Source organism: Lycium barbarum, chromosome 3, assembly GCF_019175385.1.
Source record: "Lycium barbarum isolate Lr01 chromosome 3, ASM1917538v2, whole genome shotgun sequence".
In the NCBI taxonomy this organism is placed as follows: domain Eukaryota; kingdom Viridiplantae; phylum Streptophyta; class Magnoliopsida; order Solanales; family Solanaceae; genus Lycium; species Lycium barbarum.
In genome coordinates this window covers 122,265,249-122,284,874 of record NC_083339.1, presented here as the reverse complement: position 1 = coordinate 122,284,874, position 19,626 = coordinate 122,265,249, and the positions used below count along the sequence as shown (strand labels likewise).

General features: G+C 33.6%; 2 protein-coding genes across 2 annotated transcripts; one reads left to right on the top strand and one right to left on the bottom strand.

Annotated features, from left to right (window-relative positions):
- Nucleotides 1-1,903: 1,903 nt before the first annotated feature.
- LOC132631233 (LRR receptor-like serine/threonine-protein kinase GSO1) lies at nucleotides 1,904-6,216 on the top strand. Its single transcript, XM_060346835.1, has 4 exons — nucleotides 1,904-1,932; nucleotides 2,455-2,601; nucleotides 2,714-5,439; nucleotides 5,566-6,216. Exons 1-4 carry the CDS (start codon nucleotides 1,904-1,906, stop codon nucleotides 5,904-5,906), a joined length of 3,243 nt encoding a protein of 1,080 aa, XP_060202818.1. The 3' UTR covers nucleotides 5,907-6,216.
- A 9,971-nt stretch (nucleotides 6,217-16,187) lies between these two features.
- On the bottom strand, nucleotides 16,188-18,036 carry LOC132632154 (protein CANDIDATE G-PROTEIN COUPLED RECEPTOR 7-like). Its single transcript, XM_060347993.1, has one exon. It carries the CDS (start codon nucleotides 17,855-17,857, stop codon nucleotides 16,535-16,537), a length of 1,323 nt encoding a protein of 440 aa, XP_060203976.1. The 5' UTR covers nucleotides 17,858-18,036; the 3' UTR covers nucleotides 16,188-16,534.
- Between the last annotated feature and the right edge of the window lie 1,590 nt (nucleotides 18,037-19,626).

Below are 19,626 nucleotides of genomic sequence, written 5' to 3'. Positions count from 1 at the left end.
AGTGTTAGTCCAACGAGTTGGGCCAACATCTTCTTGGGTTAAAGTTGAAGGACTGGGCTAGAATCAATGACTCTTCGTTTCCCCTAGCCTTCTCAGTCCTCATATCCTAGCATCATAATTCATAAGTATATTTTAGATTACTAAAGTACAACATATTGAGATTTTATTAAGAAGAAAAAAAGTTGAAAAGAACAAGCTGAGTTGTTGTTGAATTTTTATCGAATTAGCACGTCCTCAGTCCTTTTTTTCTCTTCATAAGCTTGTTATCATTGGCTTAGCAACCCTTATTCAGACAAGCTAAAATAAGAAATTGATAATTGATTACTGCTTTCCTTTTTGAAATCATTTTATACCATACATAGACTAGGTGGAGACTCGACCTCTCACCAACAAAGTGAAAGTTCAGGTAGTCAACTAATTGAGCTATTAAGATTCCCAATATTTGACAGGTTCTTGCATGATGGGAGAATTATTACTTTAGCACACAATTAAAGGCCTTGAGGGATGTCTCCGGTAAATTTACTGCATGGTTGATAGAAAGACATAATTTCTTCCAAATAAGTGCTAAACAAGTACAAAGGAATTAAAACATATTTATACAAAGTGCCTCCGGTAAAAATATAAATTGAAAACACCAAAAATGAAGTAACTTATTGGAACAAGTCCAATTGTATTGATTGTTTGAACAATTTTGTACCGTTCATATATACTTATAAATATACTTATAAGTATTTGGTACAATAGAAATATAGTTAGCAAAATCCAAGAGAAGGGGTAAAAGTATTCATAGGTAGTTTTATAAGAAAGATGACGATTTACCCATACGAATGATACTCCAACTTGTTACCATTTTGAAAATCCAACCACCTTATTTAGACGTATTCCAACTAGACACCTTTGATTGGTCTACTAAAAACACCTTTCACCCTACTGTACTATCGTTTTCGTTGCTATAGGATAAGAATAATAATTTCGAGACAAGATGCGAGATTATTTTATCCCATGTTTGATAATAGGTATTAATTAGTCCCATATAGAAGATGGGATAAAATAATCCTATGAAATATCCTTACTTATCTCATCCACGTACCAACAACTTATAACTTCCGGCTACCAGAGTGAAAGTCCAAGGTGCTGGGCCAAAATCAAGTCCGTTAGTTGGCTAAATATACTATGTGATCATGCTATACTTGAATGGTGAACTTCTATTTAGAATAAGAAAATTAAAAAAGAATAAGCTGAGTTTTTGTTGATTTTCGCCAAAATTACCATGTTCTTGGTACCTTCTTTTCGGAAATCAATGTAACTTGCGGCATGGGAACTCCTTTTGAAATATAATCTTCTTGACAAGAAACAAATTTAAGAAACACATAATGTCCCATTGCTTTCTCCTTTAAATCAGTTCATCCCATAGGATTGCGAAAAAAGCAGATGGTATTTCAAATTTGATATTCAATAATTCGAAGGTTATGCTAATGGATGAGAGAATAGAGGTGGTGACGGAAGTCATAATGGGAATAAGTTAAGGATTTAGGTTATAGATATACGAGAACGTGTAAAGATGTTTACATTATTTTAATTATATTGACTATATAGGAAGTTATTAATTACTCTATTTTTCATGAAACAATATCAGAATTGCTATGACGAATTACTTTTAATTGTGCAAAAACTTAACCTGATGATATAACAAATTTATGTGTTGCCATTGCACGGAACTTAAACTCAATAGTTAAATTGATGAATGATATTTTGGATTATTTGGTTGTATATTATCACCGTGCTTTTTTACTAACGTGATGCTTATATATGGTATTCCGTTATATTTCGGAAATGTGCAAAATAGAAAACGTTTCTGTGAAGTTGATCAACATGCACATGGCCCGATAGACATATAAAAATAATGGCGTGCCTGGATTTCAAGAACGTGTTGTATTAATTTAAAACAACTGAGTGAAAAGCATGGCGGGCTGGCTCATGGCCATTTTTAAAAGCATTATCAGCCACCTTAATGCTGTAGGAATGGAATCTCCAACACCCCAAAGTGCCAAGTGTATAAATAACTTAAAACCTCACTTTCAATGGAAGCTTCATTCTACCCAGGGCCCTCATTCACAATTCAATGTCTTTGAAATCTAATCTAAAGTTTTCACGAACCAAGCTAGCAAAACATTAAATATTCTCCTACTTTCGTCGTTTCCTCAGTCATTCATTACCTACTACCCACTAATTAAGCATCATTATCTGCGCGCACATCTTATGAAATAACAGGCTATCAACTTAAACATAAACAACATTCTCAGGTCCCAGCCCAAAAATTATTTCTTGAACTAGCTCCTTAGTCTACCGTATGTAGGTGTTTACCTGGAGGCAGCTTCTGTAAGAAAGTGTTTTTTAAGAGATCAAAAATGTTTTTGTTTCTGATTAATTTCCTTCTCTTCTTTGCTAACGTAGTAGCAGTCTTTTCAGCCTCATTGCCTCAAGATGCTGTTCATCTACTCGGGTTTCGAAGCAGTCTTCCAGAGCCCTCTCAACAATTGCTCCCCTGGAATCAATCCGTCTCACACTGCCAGTGGAAAGGAGTTTCTTGCTATTCAGACGGTACTTCCCATGTCAAATCAGTGAATTTCGTAGACTTCCTTCTATCTGGAACCTTGGACAAGGCCTTTCCCAATATTTGCCGTCTTCCTCACTTGGTCTTCCTTGATCTCAGTGGCAACCATTTCACTGGTGGCATCCCCGCTATGCTTGATAACTGCAGCCAACTTGAGACCATTCTCCTCAACGACAACAGCCTTTCAGGATTCATCCCACCAGAGATTTTCAAATCAAGCAAGCTTTTAAAACTTGATTTGGGTCACAATCAGCTCAATGGCACCATTCCTTCTGAGGTAGGCCTTTCTAAGAACCTTCAATTTCTCGGATTGTGGGACAACTACCTTAGTGGAAACATTCCAAAAGAGCTATTCGATTTGCCAAACTTGACAGATCTCGAACTCCACACGAACTATCTGACAGGACCTCTGCCCGACTTCCCATCCTCATGTTCAATTTCCAAGCTTTCTATTTTTGAGAACCATTTCTCAGGTTCTTTGCCAATTACCTTCCGTAATTGTCACAACCTTACCACATTCTATGCATCATCTGCTAATCTCGGAGGATTTATTTCCCCAGAGGTCTTTAGGGGCCTTTCAAATCTCGAATCTCTCTATTTAGATGATAACCACTTTGAAGGGGAAATTCCTGAGACCTTATGGAATGGGAGCTTACAAAAATTGGTTCTTTCCTTGAATATGTTTAATGGAAGCATATCCGAAAAGATTGGTGGTTGTCCTCGGATAAATTACATTGATTTGTCAGCTAACAAATTAACTGGTCAGATTCCCAGGTCGGTTGGGCGTCTGAAGAATTTAAACAATCTTATTCTTTATACTAACAATCTTACTGGTTCATTACCAGCAGAATTTGTAAACTGCACTTCTCTTGTTGAAATCAGTCTCTTCGGTAACTCCATTGGTGGAGAAATTCCTCAAGAGCTCTGCAACCTTCAAGCCCTAATAAAATTTAATGTATACCAAAATCTAATACAGGGCCCTATTCTAGAATGCATAGGCAGAATGAGTGGACTGGAGGAGCTAGGACTTTCTCAGAACCGGTTGACTGGCAAGATACCACCTGGAATTACAAATATGACGAAACTTACATATCTTGTTTTGGCTCATAATAACCTTACAGGGGAGATACCACCTAATCTCGGAAAAAATAATTTCCCTGGCTTAGTAAAGGTTGATTTAGGTTATAATAACTTCAGTGGACGGATTCCTTCTGAACTATGTAATGGCAACACACTTGGAGTCCTGGTTCTTGAAAACAACCGTTTCAGTGGCAGCTTCCCAACACATCTAGCAAAATGCAAATCTCTCTATAGGTTAAAACTTCCCAACAACCATCTGCAGGGGAGTATTCCTGACAACATTGAAAAGAATGAGAACATTTCTTACTTGGATGTTCAAGGAAATATGCTTTCAGGAAGGATTCCAGCAGCATTTGGTTACTGGACCAATCTTTCAATGATTAATCTTTCCAAAAATATGTTTTCTGGCTCCATACCTGCAGAGCTTGGAAAGCTTCAAAATCTTGTAAGACTGAGCATTTCTTCAAACAGACTGACAGGGAAAATTCCTCTTCAGTTAAGTTACTCTGCAAAACTGGCAGAGCTGGATCTCAGCAACAACAGTCTTTCAGGAAGAATTCCTAAAGAAATTGCATCATCTTCAGTATTGAAAAGTCTTCTACTCCAGGACAACAAACTTTCTGGTGCTTTTCCAGACACTTTCTCCTCCACACAAAAGCTTAAATATCTGCAGCTGGGGAACAACTTACTCGAAGGCCCAATACCATGCAGTCTGAGTAAACTCAGGCAACCAAATTTTGAACTGAATCTGAGCATGAATAAGTTTACTGGTGAAATTCCTAGGTACCTAGGCAATCTAGACACATTGGAGAAACTTGATATATCAAGCAACAACTTGTCTGGTGCAATACCATCAGAAATGGACAAGATGAGGTCCCTTTTGTTTCTCAACATATCATTTAATAATTTGTCGGGGAAGATACCCATTTCATGGGAAAAACTATTAAGTTCACATCAGGGATCTGCCCAGGGAAATCCAAGACTCTGCTTGTCAGGAATGGAAGGTAGTAGCTGCAAGCATGTGAAAAACTCACATGTAACATGGAAGACCTTGGCTGGTATAATCAGTGGATGTGTGCTTTCCATGGCAATCATAGCTGCTGCAATATACTTACTGGTGACTTGGACTCGGCACCCTTTCCTGCTGAATAAGCATCGGCCTGTCAAGTGTCTGTCAGGAATTGAAGATCTGCCTGATCGTATAAATTTTGAGGACATTGTACATGCAACAGAAGGCTGGAGCGAAAAATATGTTATTGGAAGAGGCAAGCATGGAACTGTTTATAAGATGGAATCTGCGAAATCCACTAAGGCTTGGGCTGTCAAGAAGGTTGACTTAGCTCAGACAGCATTCAACGATGAAATGAGAACCCTAAATTCTGTCAGACACCGCAATTTGGTAAGATTGGGAGGATACTGCATCAGACATGGATATGGCTTCATTCTAACAGAATTTATCCCTGGAGGGACTCTTCATGATGTCCTTCACCAGAGTAAACCACCTGTAGTCCTGGACTGGGAGTCGCGCCATCGTATTGCTCTTGGTGTTGCTCAAAGTCTGTCATACCTTCACCATGATTCTGTCCCTCAAATCATTCACAGAGATCTCAAGTCAGATAATGTAATGCTGGATGCTGAGATGGTACCAAAGATTGGCAACTTCGGGATTGCTAAAATAGTATCAGATTCTGATGAAAACTCGACAAACTCTAAAATTGTTGGGACCCTCGGATACATTGCTCCAGGTTAGCCACACGTTACTATGCTAGTTTTCAGTATAATTCAGTTGACAGGCTACTTTGATTAACTAATAAGTTCTAATACTTTCTCCCCTGGCCCCCCTCCCTCTCCTTCTCCCTCCATCAATTCAGAGAATGCATACTCAGTTCGATTGACAGAGAAAAGTGATGTCTATAGCTATGGAGTTCTTCTATTGGAGCTCTTCTGCAGAAAAATGCCAGTAGACCCCAGCTTTGAAGAAGGATTAGACATTGTTTTCTGGGTGAGGAAGAACTTGCAGAGAAGCAACAATTTCCTTTGTTTTCTTGATGAAGAAATTAGTCTCTGGGAGGTAGAAGAACAACGGAAGGCCCTGAAAATAGTGGATTTGGCGCTTCAATGTGCTCAACTCGAGGCAAGCACCAGGCCAGCAATGAGGGATGTAGTAAGGTCTCTTCTCGAGTTAAATCATAGATGTAAAGTGAAGAAATGAAGCTTTTAGATGTGAAAACCGTGTTCATATTTTCGAAATTCCAATATAATCATGTTCCTGGGTGATTCAGTTTAACTTTCTGAAATCTAATGCAACAACATAGACTAAGAAAATGCATGATGTTTCCTATATGGATGTAGATTTTTCGGCAAAAGCGGTTTTTGCCTTCTAGCGATAGCCCTTTTCATCACGGGTCACTGTCCCAAATCAGTTTCTGTCCAATTACTTTCTCCAGCTGCTCCAAAATTTGAGCAGCTTTCAGGTTTTCAAAATTAATAAGAGTTAGAAGGAACAATGCACTGCTAGTAACTAATCCTGATCTTATGTATTATAACATTACAGATTATAAAAGAAACTCAAAGAATACCAAGCGCCCCCCCCCCCACAAAAACACCCCCACCCCAAGAGAAAAAGCAACACAATCAGCAGAAAAAGATAAGCTTTCGTTGGACTTGGTCATACTAATGATTAATGATGGCTCCTGCTGAATGCAAGAATAGATGACTCCAGCTTAACGGTCTTCTTGTGTTCCAAACTTCCAGTGACTGAATTATCTTCATAAAAGAAAATCATAGAAGATATGATGAATAGAAAATGCTTGTAACAGTCATTGCAGTTCATGCGAATACAGATGTTAGATAAGGTAGTGATACCTCAGGTATGAGCACCACAAGATTTCTAACAAGACTTGACATAGGAATGGCAAATCATATAGGAAAATCAGATCAGGAAAGTACAATAATAGTCCTTGGAGAATTAAAAAATCAGTAGAAAGGAAATATGCAAGAGGTGCAAGAATAAACTGGCAGATAGCAAGTGACAAATAGATGAAAGACATACCTCAGTTACGAAAACTACAAGACGAAAGCGTAATACAAGGGCCACCTAATCTATTATCAGAGCCTAAAAACCCAACTAAAATATTCCCGATTCCTGTTCTGATATTTTTTATTTAGTTGATTTGGATGTGCATTATAAGTTAATCCCCATAAGATTTTGACTACTATTCACGTTAAAATATTCACCAGAATTTTGCATTCGACATATTCACAAGGCAACACCACATATGCTGACAAGTATCAGACTTCTAGTAATAGAGCTTCCATTCTGAGTCAGATCCATAAAATTCCCAAGCTTCTTCTCTTAGCAGGTCGACTTTTGTGCCTACGAATTTGCGACGAACTCCAGGCATTTGATGCTTGCTCTAATACCAAAGCTAGTGCAAGCAGCTAAAAAAAAAAAAAAAAAAAAAAAAAAAAAAAGTAACCACGTTACAGAATAGCTAGGATAAGCGAAAACCAAAGTTGAAGAAGAAAAAGTTCCGCCTAATTTCTCTCAACAGACAAGGTGCTGATTTCTCAAAAAGAGCTGATCATATTCTACATCCAATCACATTGCTGAAATTAAGAGTACAGATAATTGTTTGAAAACCCCAGTGTCCAAAGATAAGGTCCCTAGAAACAAGAAGCTATAGAAAGGCTCCAAGAAAAAAGTACAACATACTGAAAAGCTTCTCGAAATAGCCTCAAGGTCAAATAATAAAACAAGGTTAAACTAGTCTGCTTCCTACAGCCAATAAAAGCAGGGCTCAGGAGTTTTTCTACCATGAATAGAGCTTAAGAATTCAAAGAACTACTCCATTACGGGCTATGTTACCTACCTCTAACTTGATTAGATTGATAGCTCAATGTACATAGACATGGTGTTCTTGGGTATTGAATACTTAAGACCTGCTAAATGGAAGAATAATTCATTAATATACATGGTATATGGACTGAGGCACGGAGCACCAGGAGAATATCTCCAATGAAAGTACAGATTACCATTAGGAGGACAGAATGTCCTCAATCACATTATAAAGAATTAGATCCCTAACGAATGCCAATCTTTTTTATTAGCACTAAATAAAGCAAACTTTTGCAAAAAGCTCGAGTTATATAACTTGTTTACATTTTCTTCAAAAGAATTATTCCAACCAATCATGATAATGATAAATATCTCTCTACATAAATATCTCAATGTAACATATCTTTTGTCATTTAATTGTACCTATGTTAATGAATTACAGAACCTGATAGTCAGGTTACCAGACAATCTATAATATGTTCCTTATGGCTTCTTTTTGCCTCAAACTCTTTTTGTCAGTTAATTGTGTTATACATGACAAGGCAACAACATCAAAGGACAATATGATACACGAGCTTTTGCATATGCCAAAGGACCAATGCCTAGTGCCCTAGTTGGTGAGAAAAAAAAAAACCGACTAAACCTATCCTCAGCAGCTTATTGAACTCCATTGCCCCCATAATGGATACTCAATAAAAGTCAGGAAATGTGTCCTCTCAGCAATCTCAGTTCTTCTTTCAAAAGTAAAAAATGAAATTTGAGAAAAACAATTAACTAGACTAACAAGTACACATAGATAACAGCATAATCATTGACTCACAAACATGATTGAGGAGGAGACATCTTAGGAAAAGCAATAGTGCATTCCCCACTGGACGTGGCATCTTTTATAATCCTATATCACTATAATGAGTATTAAGTTACCAAGTCTACCAGATGAGTCCAAACTTGGAGATGTCAAGAGGTTTCCTAATTGTTTAACCAGCTCATTAGTGAAAGAACAAGCAATGAATAAAGAGACGTATGTTATGAACCTTTAGCACACAAGAGATTGCAGCAATATCAAACTTCAGTGAGAGTCACAAAAATCCATATATTTTGGTTGTTTTTCACTTGCTTTGCTGCTTCAAAATTCTTTTAAATATTCAGGAGCTAATATACGTTCATCTAGAAATATATAAGTCCCTTTCACCTAGTCATTCAACGTCAAGCCATCTCAGAATCATCATATGTAGAGAAAAATAAAAATTAGATCAAAAGAGAGATAAAGCCCTTCTCATTGAAATTTCAGAAAACTCAAATAAATATACTCCGACATCAAATTTTGAAAATCTAAAATAATAAAGGGGCTGTCCGCTCATTAGAAAACTAACATTGCCCTTAGAGGTCAAACTGTCCATTTAATCACAAGATTCAATGGTACCCAGAGTTGAAGGTCTACAACTAGAATTCTTAGATGGAACTTGGGTGCAGCCATGTTCAAGGGCCACAACATACCGGGTAAATTCCTAGTTTCTTTTATTACTCATAATAAAAACCTCGATTTTGAAACCGCTTTTGACGAAAGTTTCTCTTTGGACGTCACAGAACAAAGAAAAAAAGGGTCAAATTTACCCGACCGATATGATTTATAGTTTAAATTTGCCCTCGGTCAATATTTGGGATCAAATTTGCCCTCTCCGTCAACGTTTGAGATCAAATTTGCCCTCTCCGTTAGGATACTTGATAAATTTGCCCTTATATGAATGAAGGTCTGACTTCGACAATACAAAAAAATTAGTAACGTCGAATCCACATAGACTCTCAATCCCAATTCTCTTAACTCAATTGGGATTGGGATTGGGATTGGGAAACGAGTTAAACATTTATTGTTGTTGCAACATAAATTTTTCTTACATGCCTCCTATTTTATCACATGCATTACATGCGTACCTCGATGCGATTAAAACTCCGGCTTTTCACATTACTACATGGTGCCTTAGTGTCAGCTATAGTCTAGATGGGTTAAGAGAATTGGGATTGGGAAACGGGTTAAAAAGAGAATTGGGTTTGGGATTCTACGTGGAGCTTATGTGGATCCGACGTGGCTAATTTTTTTGTGCTGTGGAGTCCAAGTCAGATTTCCATTCATATAAGGGCAAATTTATCAAATATCCTAATGGGGAGAGCAAATTTGATCCCAAACTTTGACGAAGAGGGCAAATTTGATCTCAAACTTTGACGCAGGACAAATTTAAACTATAAATCATACTTGGAGGGTAAATTAGACCCTTTTCCCTAGAAAAAATGTTGCCTGTACAATTTTCTGTACTGGTTATCCAAAATTGTTGGTTAGTGATTAATTAAGTGGGTATAGAATTTGTAGATCAGGTTTAAATTCAAATTCCAAGGTAAAAGACACAAACGTAATTTTGTTTTTACGGAACAGGGTCAAATCTGTCCTTCGACTATGATATATTACGCGCTTTTGCACATCGTTTAAATGTTGTTCCAGACATGTTCTTACCGTTATGTTTTGAACCTTCTCTTGTCCTTAATTTAACGAAAATATACTAGAGGCATATTTGTTCTGTTTTGCATAGTATAGGGCATGTTAAATCTATTGAAATTCCTGAATATCATGGCACAAAAATAATAATAATATGACACAAAATATCATTGCATTCTAAAAAATAAAAAACATTTACAATTACAATCCATCTACCATTAGATTGCATCTAAATTATACAACAAAAAAATCAAATACAATTACATCCCATCTTTTAAAGTCTTCCCTCGTAACATGTAACTAGCCACAATTCAAACAAGACAACCCAATAACATAAGATAGATTTCCCCCCTTATATACTCAAGTCTTCTATTAATAGAAGAAGACACCTCAACTTCAGCCACAACTTGCTTAAAATCCTCATTATCAATAGTAGAAGAATTTGTCTCAAACTCAATCACTACTTTCTTTAAAGTTTCGAGCTGAAGAGAATTTATTTCAAAGGATATTTTTTACTAATAAGAGCATCATTTTCCCTTTTTCAAAAAATTGTTTTCACTAATGAGAACATTCTTTTTATTTTTCAATTTGTTTATCATCTGAATGGTTCTTTCTAGACATTTTTCATCTTTTCAGTCCCAATATCTACACGATCATACATGCAACAAAAATCACAAGGAAATAGATTTGTTGCAACAAAATATAAACACAAAAGAAAAAAAGTTATAAATCTACTGCCAAAAAAAAAATCACAAATAAAAATAGATAACTTACATTAGACTTATAATACTAAAAAAAAAAAGGTCTCCCACAATTATTTAGAGTCCATAATGTCAGATGGAGCCCACAGCACAAACGGACGTTTGGTGTGGGCTGTCAAAAAATTTGCAAGTGGCAGAACAACCCTTTTGGTTTGTCCCATGTTTAACATGCCCTTTTGGTTGTTTTCCTCGATAAAAATGCCCTTTAGGCTCAGGACTTGTTTCTAAGCATAATAAGCATAACTAGACGACCTATGCCCGTGCTGTGTACGGGCCCAACACTTTAGATTATAGTTTATTTATATGTATGTAGTTATTTTTTAATAGTAAATATATATATATATATATATAAAGTATATATTATATTCAAAACACGATTAATATAACATTATAATTTGTGTTCCGTATCTAAAATTTTATTATATTAATGTTTTCTATGAACACAAAATCGGCAAATTTATTAATATTTTTTAAAAGAGAAGACTTATTTAAAAGGAAACTATTTTCTTCTCTTTGAAATAAAATAATAGCAATATTTAAGCATCAGTTGATACTTTCAATTTTAATTCAATTAATTTAAAGGTGTAAAATACTTATTATTTTTTATCAAATTTTGATTTGGACAATTCTAATTCTAATTATTAAATTAATTTTACATGTTTAAAATGAAACAAAGTAGAAATTGATTTTTTATTTAAACGAAGAAATACTATTTTTTAATTTTTAGTAAATATTCTCGGTTTAGCTCATTTTACTTGTCATGTTGTCTTTTGTATGGTTTTTTAAGAAAACGTCGATTAGAATTATAATTTGACTAATTTACCTTATTGATTATTTGATCTGCATTTGATATATTTTTTTTTACGACATTAATTTTTGTTCACATTTATTAGAGTAAGAATAAATATAAAAAGTAATTAAATTCTATCTTATTTTAAAATATAAATATTTTAAGTATATTTATTTTAGTAAACATAACAAATAAATGACATGGCGGAATAGCAAATACAACAGTTTAATATCTAGATTAGATCTCAGGCTAATATAAAAAAAGAAAGAAAATTGTATAGTTTGACTACTTAACCTTTTGAAGAAAAGCAATTTAATGGATTGACACGCACGTGGTAATGAATTCATCATTATTGACTTAATGAGATACATTGGAAATTACATGAATATTGTTTAATTTTTTAATAGGGGGTGCACTTTTTTTTTTAACATTATTAATTTGCACTATTTTTATGCATATATATATATATATATATATATACTATGTTCAAAACACGATTAATATAACATCGTAGTTTGTACTCCGTATCTAAAACTCTATTATATTAGTGTTTACTACGAATACAAAGTCTGCACTTTTTTTTTGAGATTATTTTTTTTAATATGGGGTTCACATTTTTTTTTATATTACTTGATTTTGTTAATATGGGGTCCATTTTTTTTACCGCGAGTTTGGAGATGGTAGGATCGACTTTTTTTTTTATTGATTGATGTCGTTTAGTATGGGATCCACCCTTTATGGGATGCACTTTTTTTTTGACATTATTAGTTTGTACTATTTTTATGCATATAATATATGTACATATACTATGTTCAAAAAACGATTACTATAACATTATAGTTTGTGCTCCGTATCTAAAACTTTATTATATTAGTGTTTGCTACGAATATAAAGTCTGCACTTTTTTTTTTAAACATTATATTTTTTTAATATGGGGTTCACTTTGTTTTTTTATATTGCTTGGTGTTGTTTAGTATGGGGCCCACCCTTTTGGACATTATTAGTTTGCACTATTTTTATGCATATAATATATATATATATATATATATATATATATATACTATGTTCAAAACACGACTAATATAACATTATAGTTCGTGCTCCGTATCTAAAACTTTATTATATTAGTGTTTGCTATGAATACAAAGTCTGCACTTTTTTTTTTTTACATTGTTTGTTTTTTTAATATGCGATTCACCTTTTTTTTTATATTGCTTGATTTTGTCAATATGTGATACTATGTTCAAAACACAATTAATATAACATTGTAGTTTGTGCTCTGTATCTAAAACTTTATTATATTAGTGTTTGCTACGAATACAAAGTCCGCACTCTTTTTTTTTACATTGTTTGTTTTTTTAATATGAGATTCACTTTTTTTTTATATTGCTTGATTTTGTTAATATGGAGTCCACCTTTTTTTTTTCCGTGAGTTTGGAGATGGTGGGTTCCACTTTATTTACTTCTTTTTTTAAAAAAAAATATTGGTTGATGTGTTTTTTATTTTTTAATATTGGTTGGTGTTTAATATGGGGACCACACTTTTTTTTTTAAATGCTTAATTGATTGGTGTTTTTTTGAATTTTTTAGTATTGATTGGTGTTTAATATGGGGACCACACTTTTTTAAAAAAATATTTTAAGTATGTTGTTGTACAATAATTTCATTTGCTCCCACTAATGGGTTGATACGCATGTGACAATAAATCATCATTATTGATTTATTTATTTGATTTTCTAAGCACTTTTGTATTTTAAGTATGTTGCTGTACAATAATTCCATTTGATCCCTCGAACGGGTTGATACATATGTGGCAATGAATCCATCAGGCTATATGGGCCCACAATTTTTTTTTTCAAAAATTGGAAAACGGATATATATATATATAAGTATATTAAGTATGTTGTTGTACAATAATTTCATTTGCTCCCACTAATGGGTTGATACGCATGTGACAATAAATCCATCATTATTGATTTAATTGTTTGATTTTTTAAGCATTTTTGTGTTTTAAGTATGTTGTTGTACAATAATTTCATTTGCTCCCTCTAATGGGTTGATACGCATGTGCCAATGAATCCATCATTATTGATTTAATTGTTTGATTTTCTAAGCACTTTTGTATTTTAAGTATGTTGCTGTACAATAATTCCATTTGATCCCTCAAACGGGTTGATACGCATGTGGCAATGAATCCATCAGGCTATATGGGCCCACAATTTTTTTTTTCAAAAATTGGAAAACGAATATATATATATATATATATATATATATATATATATATATATATATATATATATATATATATATATATATATATATAAGTATATTAAGTATGTTGCTGTACAATAATTTCATTTGCTCCCACTAATGGGTTGATACGCATGTGGCAATAAATCCATCATTATTGATTTAATTGTTTGATTTTTTAAGCATTTTTGTATTTTAAGTATGTTGTTGTACAATAATTTCATTTGCTCCCTCTAATGGGTTGATACGCATGTGGCAATGAATCCAACATTATTGATTTAATTGTTTGTTTTTTTAATATGAGATTCACTTTTTTTTTAATATTGCTTAATTTTGTTAATATGGGATCCACTTTTTTTCCCGTGAGTTTGGATGTGGTGGGTTCCACTTTTGTTTTTTAATTACTGGTTGGTGTTTAATATGAGGCCCACAATTTAAAAAAAAAATATTAGTAGTTGTTTAAAATATATGAGCCACAATTTTTTTTAAAAAATATTAATAGTTGTTTAAAATATGTGGGCTCATAATTTCTTTTTAAATATTAATAATTATTTAAAATATGTGAGCCCACGATTTTTTTTGAGCCCACAAATAGACGACGAAAAAGTGCTAATGAACGACCAAAAGGTGCCCACACTCACCTTTCTATATAGTAGTAATTCCATCAGTTCGGGAGACCCTATTATACTTTAAAATTAATCCCAACTCAAAAGTGATCCCACCATACTTTAAAATTATGCTACTGCAAGTAAGCTATCAAACAGGACTATTACTATAAATGTTCGCAACAAGGATGTTCTATCTCCCTAAAGCTAAGACCGTTTGGACATGATTTGAAATTATGAGATGAAAATATGTTGATTTGAAATTAAAGTTTTGTTTGGACGTACAATTTGAATTTCTTACGTTATATCTTCCCTTATAGACATTAAAAACCCCATAAGTTGTGAAAACAATCAAAACTTTTCCAATCCTTATACAATCTTACCAAATGAGCAAGTCATAATTCATAACAAAATTAATACGCTACTAGAAGATCTTTCTAAAAAATACAAACATTAATTGAACAAACATTAGTTTAATAAAATGACAATTGAACATGAGTTATAGTGTAACTACTCTTTAATATAATCCTTTCGCATGATTGGTAAGAGTAAATTAGCTATAAATATACTACCAACTTATAGATCTTTTAATATTTGATATAAATGATTAGTAAGCATGATTCATAAATACATCTACCAACTTATGAATTTATTTTTACAAAATATAAACTTATAGATCAACTTTTACATTTAAAATTTTTGAAATCCCAAATCATGCTTTTTTTGGATGATTTGAGATTTCATTAAATCGCATGTCCAAAGTCCAAACACTAATTTCATATCGCATGTCCAAACCCCTACTAATAATCATGCATCTGCTCCCTAGGTTACTATTTCTATTACAAAAAAAACTAAGGTTAGCTTCACGCTTCACTATTTTTATTTTGCCACATCAATCAACACACGAAGAATTTCATACACCACTTTGTATTGAAAACAGAGACAGTTGTTCCCTCCAAATCAGAAAAGCAAATAAGCAGATGAACTAGAAAAGGTAAAGGCGCTTGGACAGCCTTTTGTTGAAGAGATCTTGAATAGTTTTTTTTATTAGAAAGTTGCATGAAGAGATTTTTTTTTTTTCAAAAAAGTGGTGACTTTTAGCTTGTAACGAGTTTTTTTAATCATTCTCAAAAAAGTATCTCCGCGAAAACACTTTAAAAAAGAACTGTTTCTGAAAAGATTTTCGAAAATGTTTATCCCAATAGATCAACCAAACATACCCCATCATGTGACTTTTCCTGCAAATGTTTTCACTTTCTTTTGTAAACTTTGCATAACAAGAAACTTAAAATAGTGCCTCCTTATTTATGCCTCTTACTTTTCATCTTGTACTTCCACGGAAGTTTGGTTTATATCCCCTTCCATAGCTTTTTTGTGATCTATAAACAGGTCGGGGTCTATGCCTAGCTACCCCACCAAACTATGGTGGACTTCTAATTTATAACAATCAGGAAAGGTCTGATTCTGCGCAAATGAAACCATTGCCTTTCTATCGACTTGATCTCAGATGTATATTATAATTGCACTCTCCATTATATAGGCTACTGAATCAGCAGAGACCATTGAGGAATGTAAAAGACATTAAGAAAACTCATACTTACCAGCTAGAGAACCTACAGAAGAACAAGAGCGAGCAGGCAGCCTCAGACAGAGTATCAACCAAGAGACTATTTATGGCTAATACAACGGTAACCGGCTTTTAGTCACCAATCATCCACCTTTTGGTCCTCAAGTAAATTCAAATGCAATAGACCTTCCATGTATGAAAACATCATATATTGCATACTCTTGATTTAGCTAAACATGTGAACTATACTGCAGAGCAGTCTTATACAAAACAAAAGAAGTATCCCTATTAGTGTAATAAAGCAAAAGAAAGCTAACACCAAGATTATTGACTTGATAATCAACATCCCAATTCAATGCATAATAGAATACTGCAACAATATAGATAAAAACACAACAGATATCTATTACAAGTAAATTGATATACACACTAATGAACAAACAACTAGGCAATGATTCCAAAAATGTTAGAACTTTCTCTGAGATGGAGTATTTTCAACTTTGCCTCTTCAAATGTATCTGCATAGTGCTGAAGATGATACTCATAATTCAAATTCGTCTTCAAGTTTGAGTGCCTCGGAAGCAGCCTCTTCTTCCTCGTCATCAATCGCAAAATATGGATTGTGCGTCTTAGGCCTGAAGTTATAACCCGTAAAGACATAGAAGGCAAGTGTTGCCGCTTCAGCAGCCACCACACTAGTCCACTGATACCGATACGAGGTAATAGTCTCCAAAGCATAAACCACAACTCTTGTAAAGTATATGTAACATATCACAATAACATAGTACTGCCTGAATAATGTCAACTTCATCAAATTCACTGCAGCTTTGCCATCCGTCTTAGCTGCCTCACGCAAGTTCTTAATCGACCACACAATAGGAAACAATACAGCACAACAACACACAATATCAACAAGCAAGAAAACCTGCTTCCATGTGTATGAATTTTCACCAAAAGGGCCAGTTTCATCAATCACAACCTGAGCAAGATTGGCCACAACTTGCAAAGGAATAACAATCATCAAAACCTTCTTCTCTTTATCTTGCAAGTAAGGCTTCAAAAATGACCAACCAGTTCCAATCAAAACTATCAAAGTGAACAAAGTAATACCCTTCAAGAAGCTAAATATATAAAACAAAACATCCCATCCATGAGCAGTACCAGTCTTCTTAATATACGATTTATCTTCAGCCTCACACAGCAAATTCAATGCTTTCAAGATCACAACAGCAAGCATAAAGAAATGAATTCCATAAACAGATAACCTTTTTTTGTAAAGTGCAAAAACCCATAAACCCCCCATTAAAACATACACTACAAAAAACAAATAATAAATCACTGGAAGAGCAGTCTTGCCTGCAGACAGAAAATCAAGATCCCCACTTTTCGGGTTATAATTATACATAACCGAATGAACATTCATTGAAACTTCCAAATTAGGCATGCAATTAGCAAAAACAAGAGTGAATTGATTCGCTTCAGCGACATTAAAAGAAGTATTGAATTGTTTCACAGATGGTTGCAACTGATCAAAAGTTAAAACCCTTTTAACAAGATCAGAGTGAAGAGTACATCGGATATCACCATCTTGGAGTTGTTCAAGAACATGTGGCCAAGCTTCACGTGTTACAAGAAAGAAACCCAATTCAGATGGAACGGGTTCGGGTCCGGATTTCGGGTGGGATAAGGTGATGTCGGTTACAGTGAGGTTAAGACGGCCAAAATGGGTGTACCCGAATTCATCAAAGGGGATTGTAGAACGTGAATCGGATCGGATCTGTGTGGATCGGATCTCTGCTAATGCGGTGGTAATTAAGACAGCAAAGACTATAGAGAAAAGGGAACAATTGTACAGAACAGCCATGTTTATGTTTAGGAGTTTGAGTTTGGGGTTTCAAAGGATTGATGGAAAGAAATGTCAGGTGAAGTGTAAGGCTTGCTTGTTGGTTAAGATGGTTGACTGAGAGGTGAGAACGACCATGGACTTGTAGTATTTGAGGTGTACTACATTAATTCTAGATCCATCTTTCGACTTCGTAACGTGTACTGTTCTCTTCTAAAATTAGTAATTTTTACTTGGCATAGCGTATTATGTTACATATTTATGGAACATAACTATACTTTTTAATAATTAAGTTTAGTAGCTATAATATTATATTTTTATAACATATAGCTACTCATTTTTCTACAAATTAACTTACTACTCCCCACACCCCTATTTTTTAGCTGCACACTTTCTCTCTCCCCCCTTTTTCTAAATATACACGTTTTTAACTCCCATCTCCCCTAATTTCGTGCTTTTCAAATTAGTTTCTGATTTGTTTCACTTCCTTTTTTTACTCTGTATTAACTGTTCATTAATTTTAACCTTTTACTCCCAAAATTCAACTCTATTTCCTAAAATATGTAAGATTCTCTGTTATTTTTGTGTTTTAAACGACGAATATATATTTGAATTCATCTGTTGAAATATCGAATTCAAGTTGAGTTCATAATTGAGGTAACAACGTTTTCACTGCAATTTTTTTTTATTTTTCTGAAATTTTGAAAAATATAGTCAAAATATATGAAAAATATATCTGAAATATAGTCAACAGAAACCAGAATAAGTAATATTGAACATATTAATCAAAATATAATTAAAAAATATAGCCAAAATATAGTCATAATTGAGTTCATATTTGAGGTAGCAACGTTTTACTGCAACTTTTTTTTTTTCTGAAATTTTTCTAAATATAGTCAAAATATATGAAAAATATATCTTAAATATAGTTAACAGAAACCAGAATAAGTAATATTGAACATAATAATCAAAATACAATTAAAAATCTAGCCAAAATATATATGAAAAACAACTAAAAAGTTCAGAAAAATATAAAAAATAAAAAAGTTGCAATTACACGGTGAAACGTGTAATTCAGTTGATGAACAAATCAAGCTTTGCATGATTTATGAAACATTAAAAAGAGATTTTTTTTAGTTATATTTTGGGGAAAAATATGAAGTGAGTTTTTGAATTCAAATTTTATGTGAATGATTAGATGTTGAATGAGATATGTGATTAGATATGGAAGAGAATAAGATTTGCGTGATTTATGAAACATTAAAAACAGATTTCTGTTTAGTTTGAAAAAGATTTTTTTTCCTTAAATAGAGGCATTATTTGCTCAACAGTTCCGTGTATTTAGTCTATATTTTGGCTATATTTATGTGACGCGTCCAGGACCTAAATATAGGGAAAACCAGCTACAAATTGTAAATAATGAACTTGTAGTTATAGTTTGTTAGAAACTGCTAAAAGGTGGCTATTTGTGAAAATTTTACTTAAAATTACAACTTCTAAAAGTTTAATCAGGTGGAAGTCGAGACCATTAGCAGTCCACTCTATTTAAGACTTAGGGAAGTATTTAAAGTTTAGCCAAAACTTTAAAAAGTGGGAGAGACGCGCTTTTTTCCTTCGATTTTTCAAACTTCAAGATACAAAGTTCTGTAATTCAGTTTTCTTACTTTAATTTTTTCAGTTCAAACATCAGGACAATGTGTCATGAAGTTCGGATTTTTCAATTCAAGTTTTAGGAAACTGTATCCCTCATATATTTGGACTCTGTGTCATAAAGTTCAATGTTCTCACTT

What these genes read in the sequence shown, in the direction of transcription:
- LOC132631233 (XM_060346835.1), top strand. Translation starts at nt 1,904, where the DNA reads ATGGCGTGCCTGGATTTCAAGAACGTGTT. An exon ending in AGTTTCTTGCTATTCAGACG is followed by an intron (nt 2,602 to 2,713) that starts GTACTTCCCATG and finishes CCTTGATCTCAG; the next exon opens with TGGCAACCATTTCACTGGTG. An exon ending in CCTCGGATACATTGCTCCAG is followed by an intron (nt 5,440 to 5,565) that starts GTTAGCCACACG and finishes CCATCAATTCAG; the next exon opens with AGAATGCATACTCAGTTCGA.
- LOC132632154 (XM_060347993.1), bottom strand. Translation starts at nt 17,857, where the DNA reads ATGGCTGTTCTGTACAATTGTTCCCTTTTCTCTATAGTCTTTGCTGTC.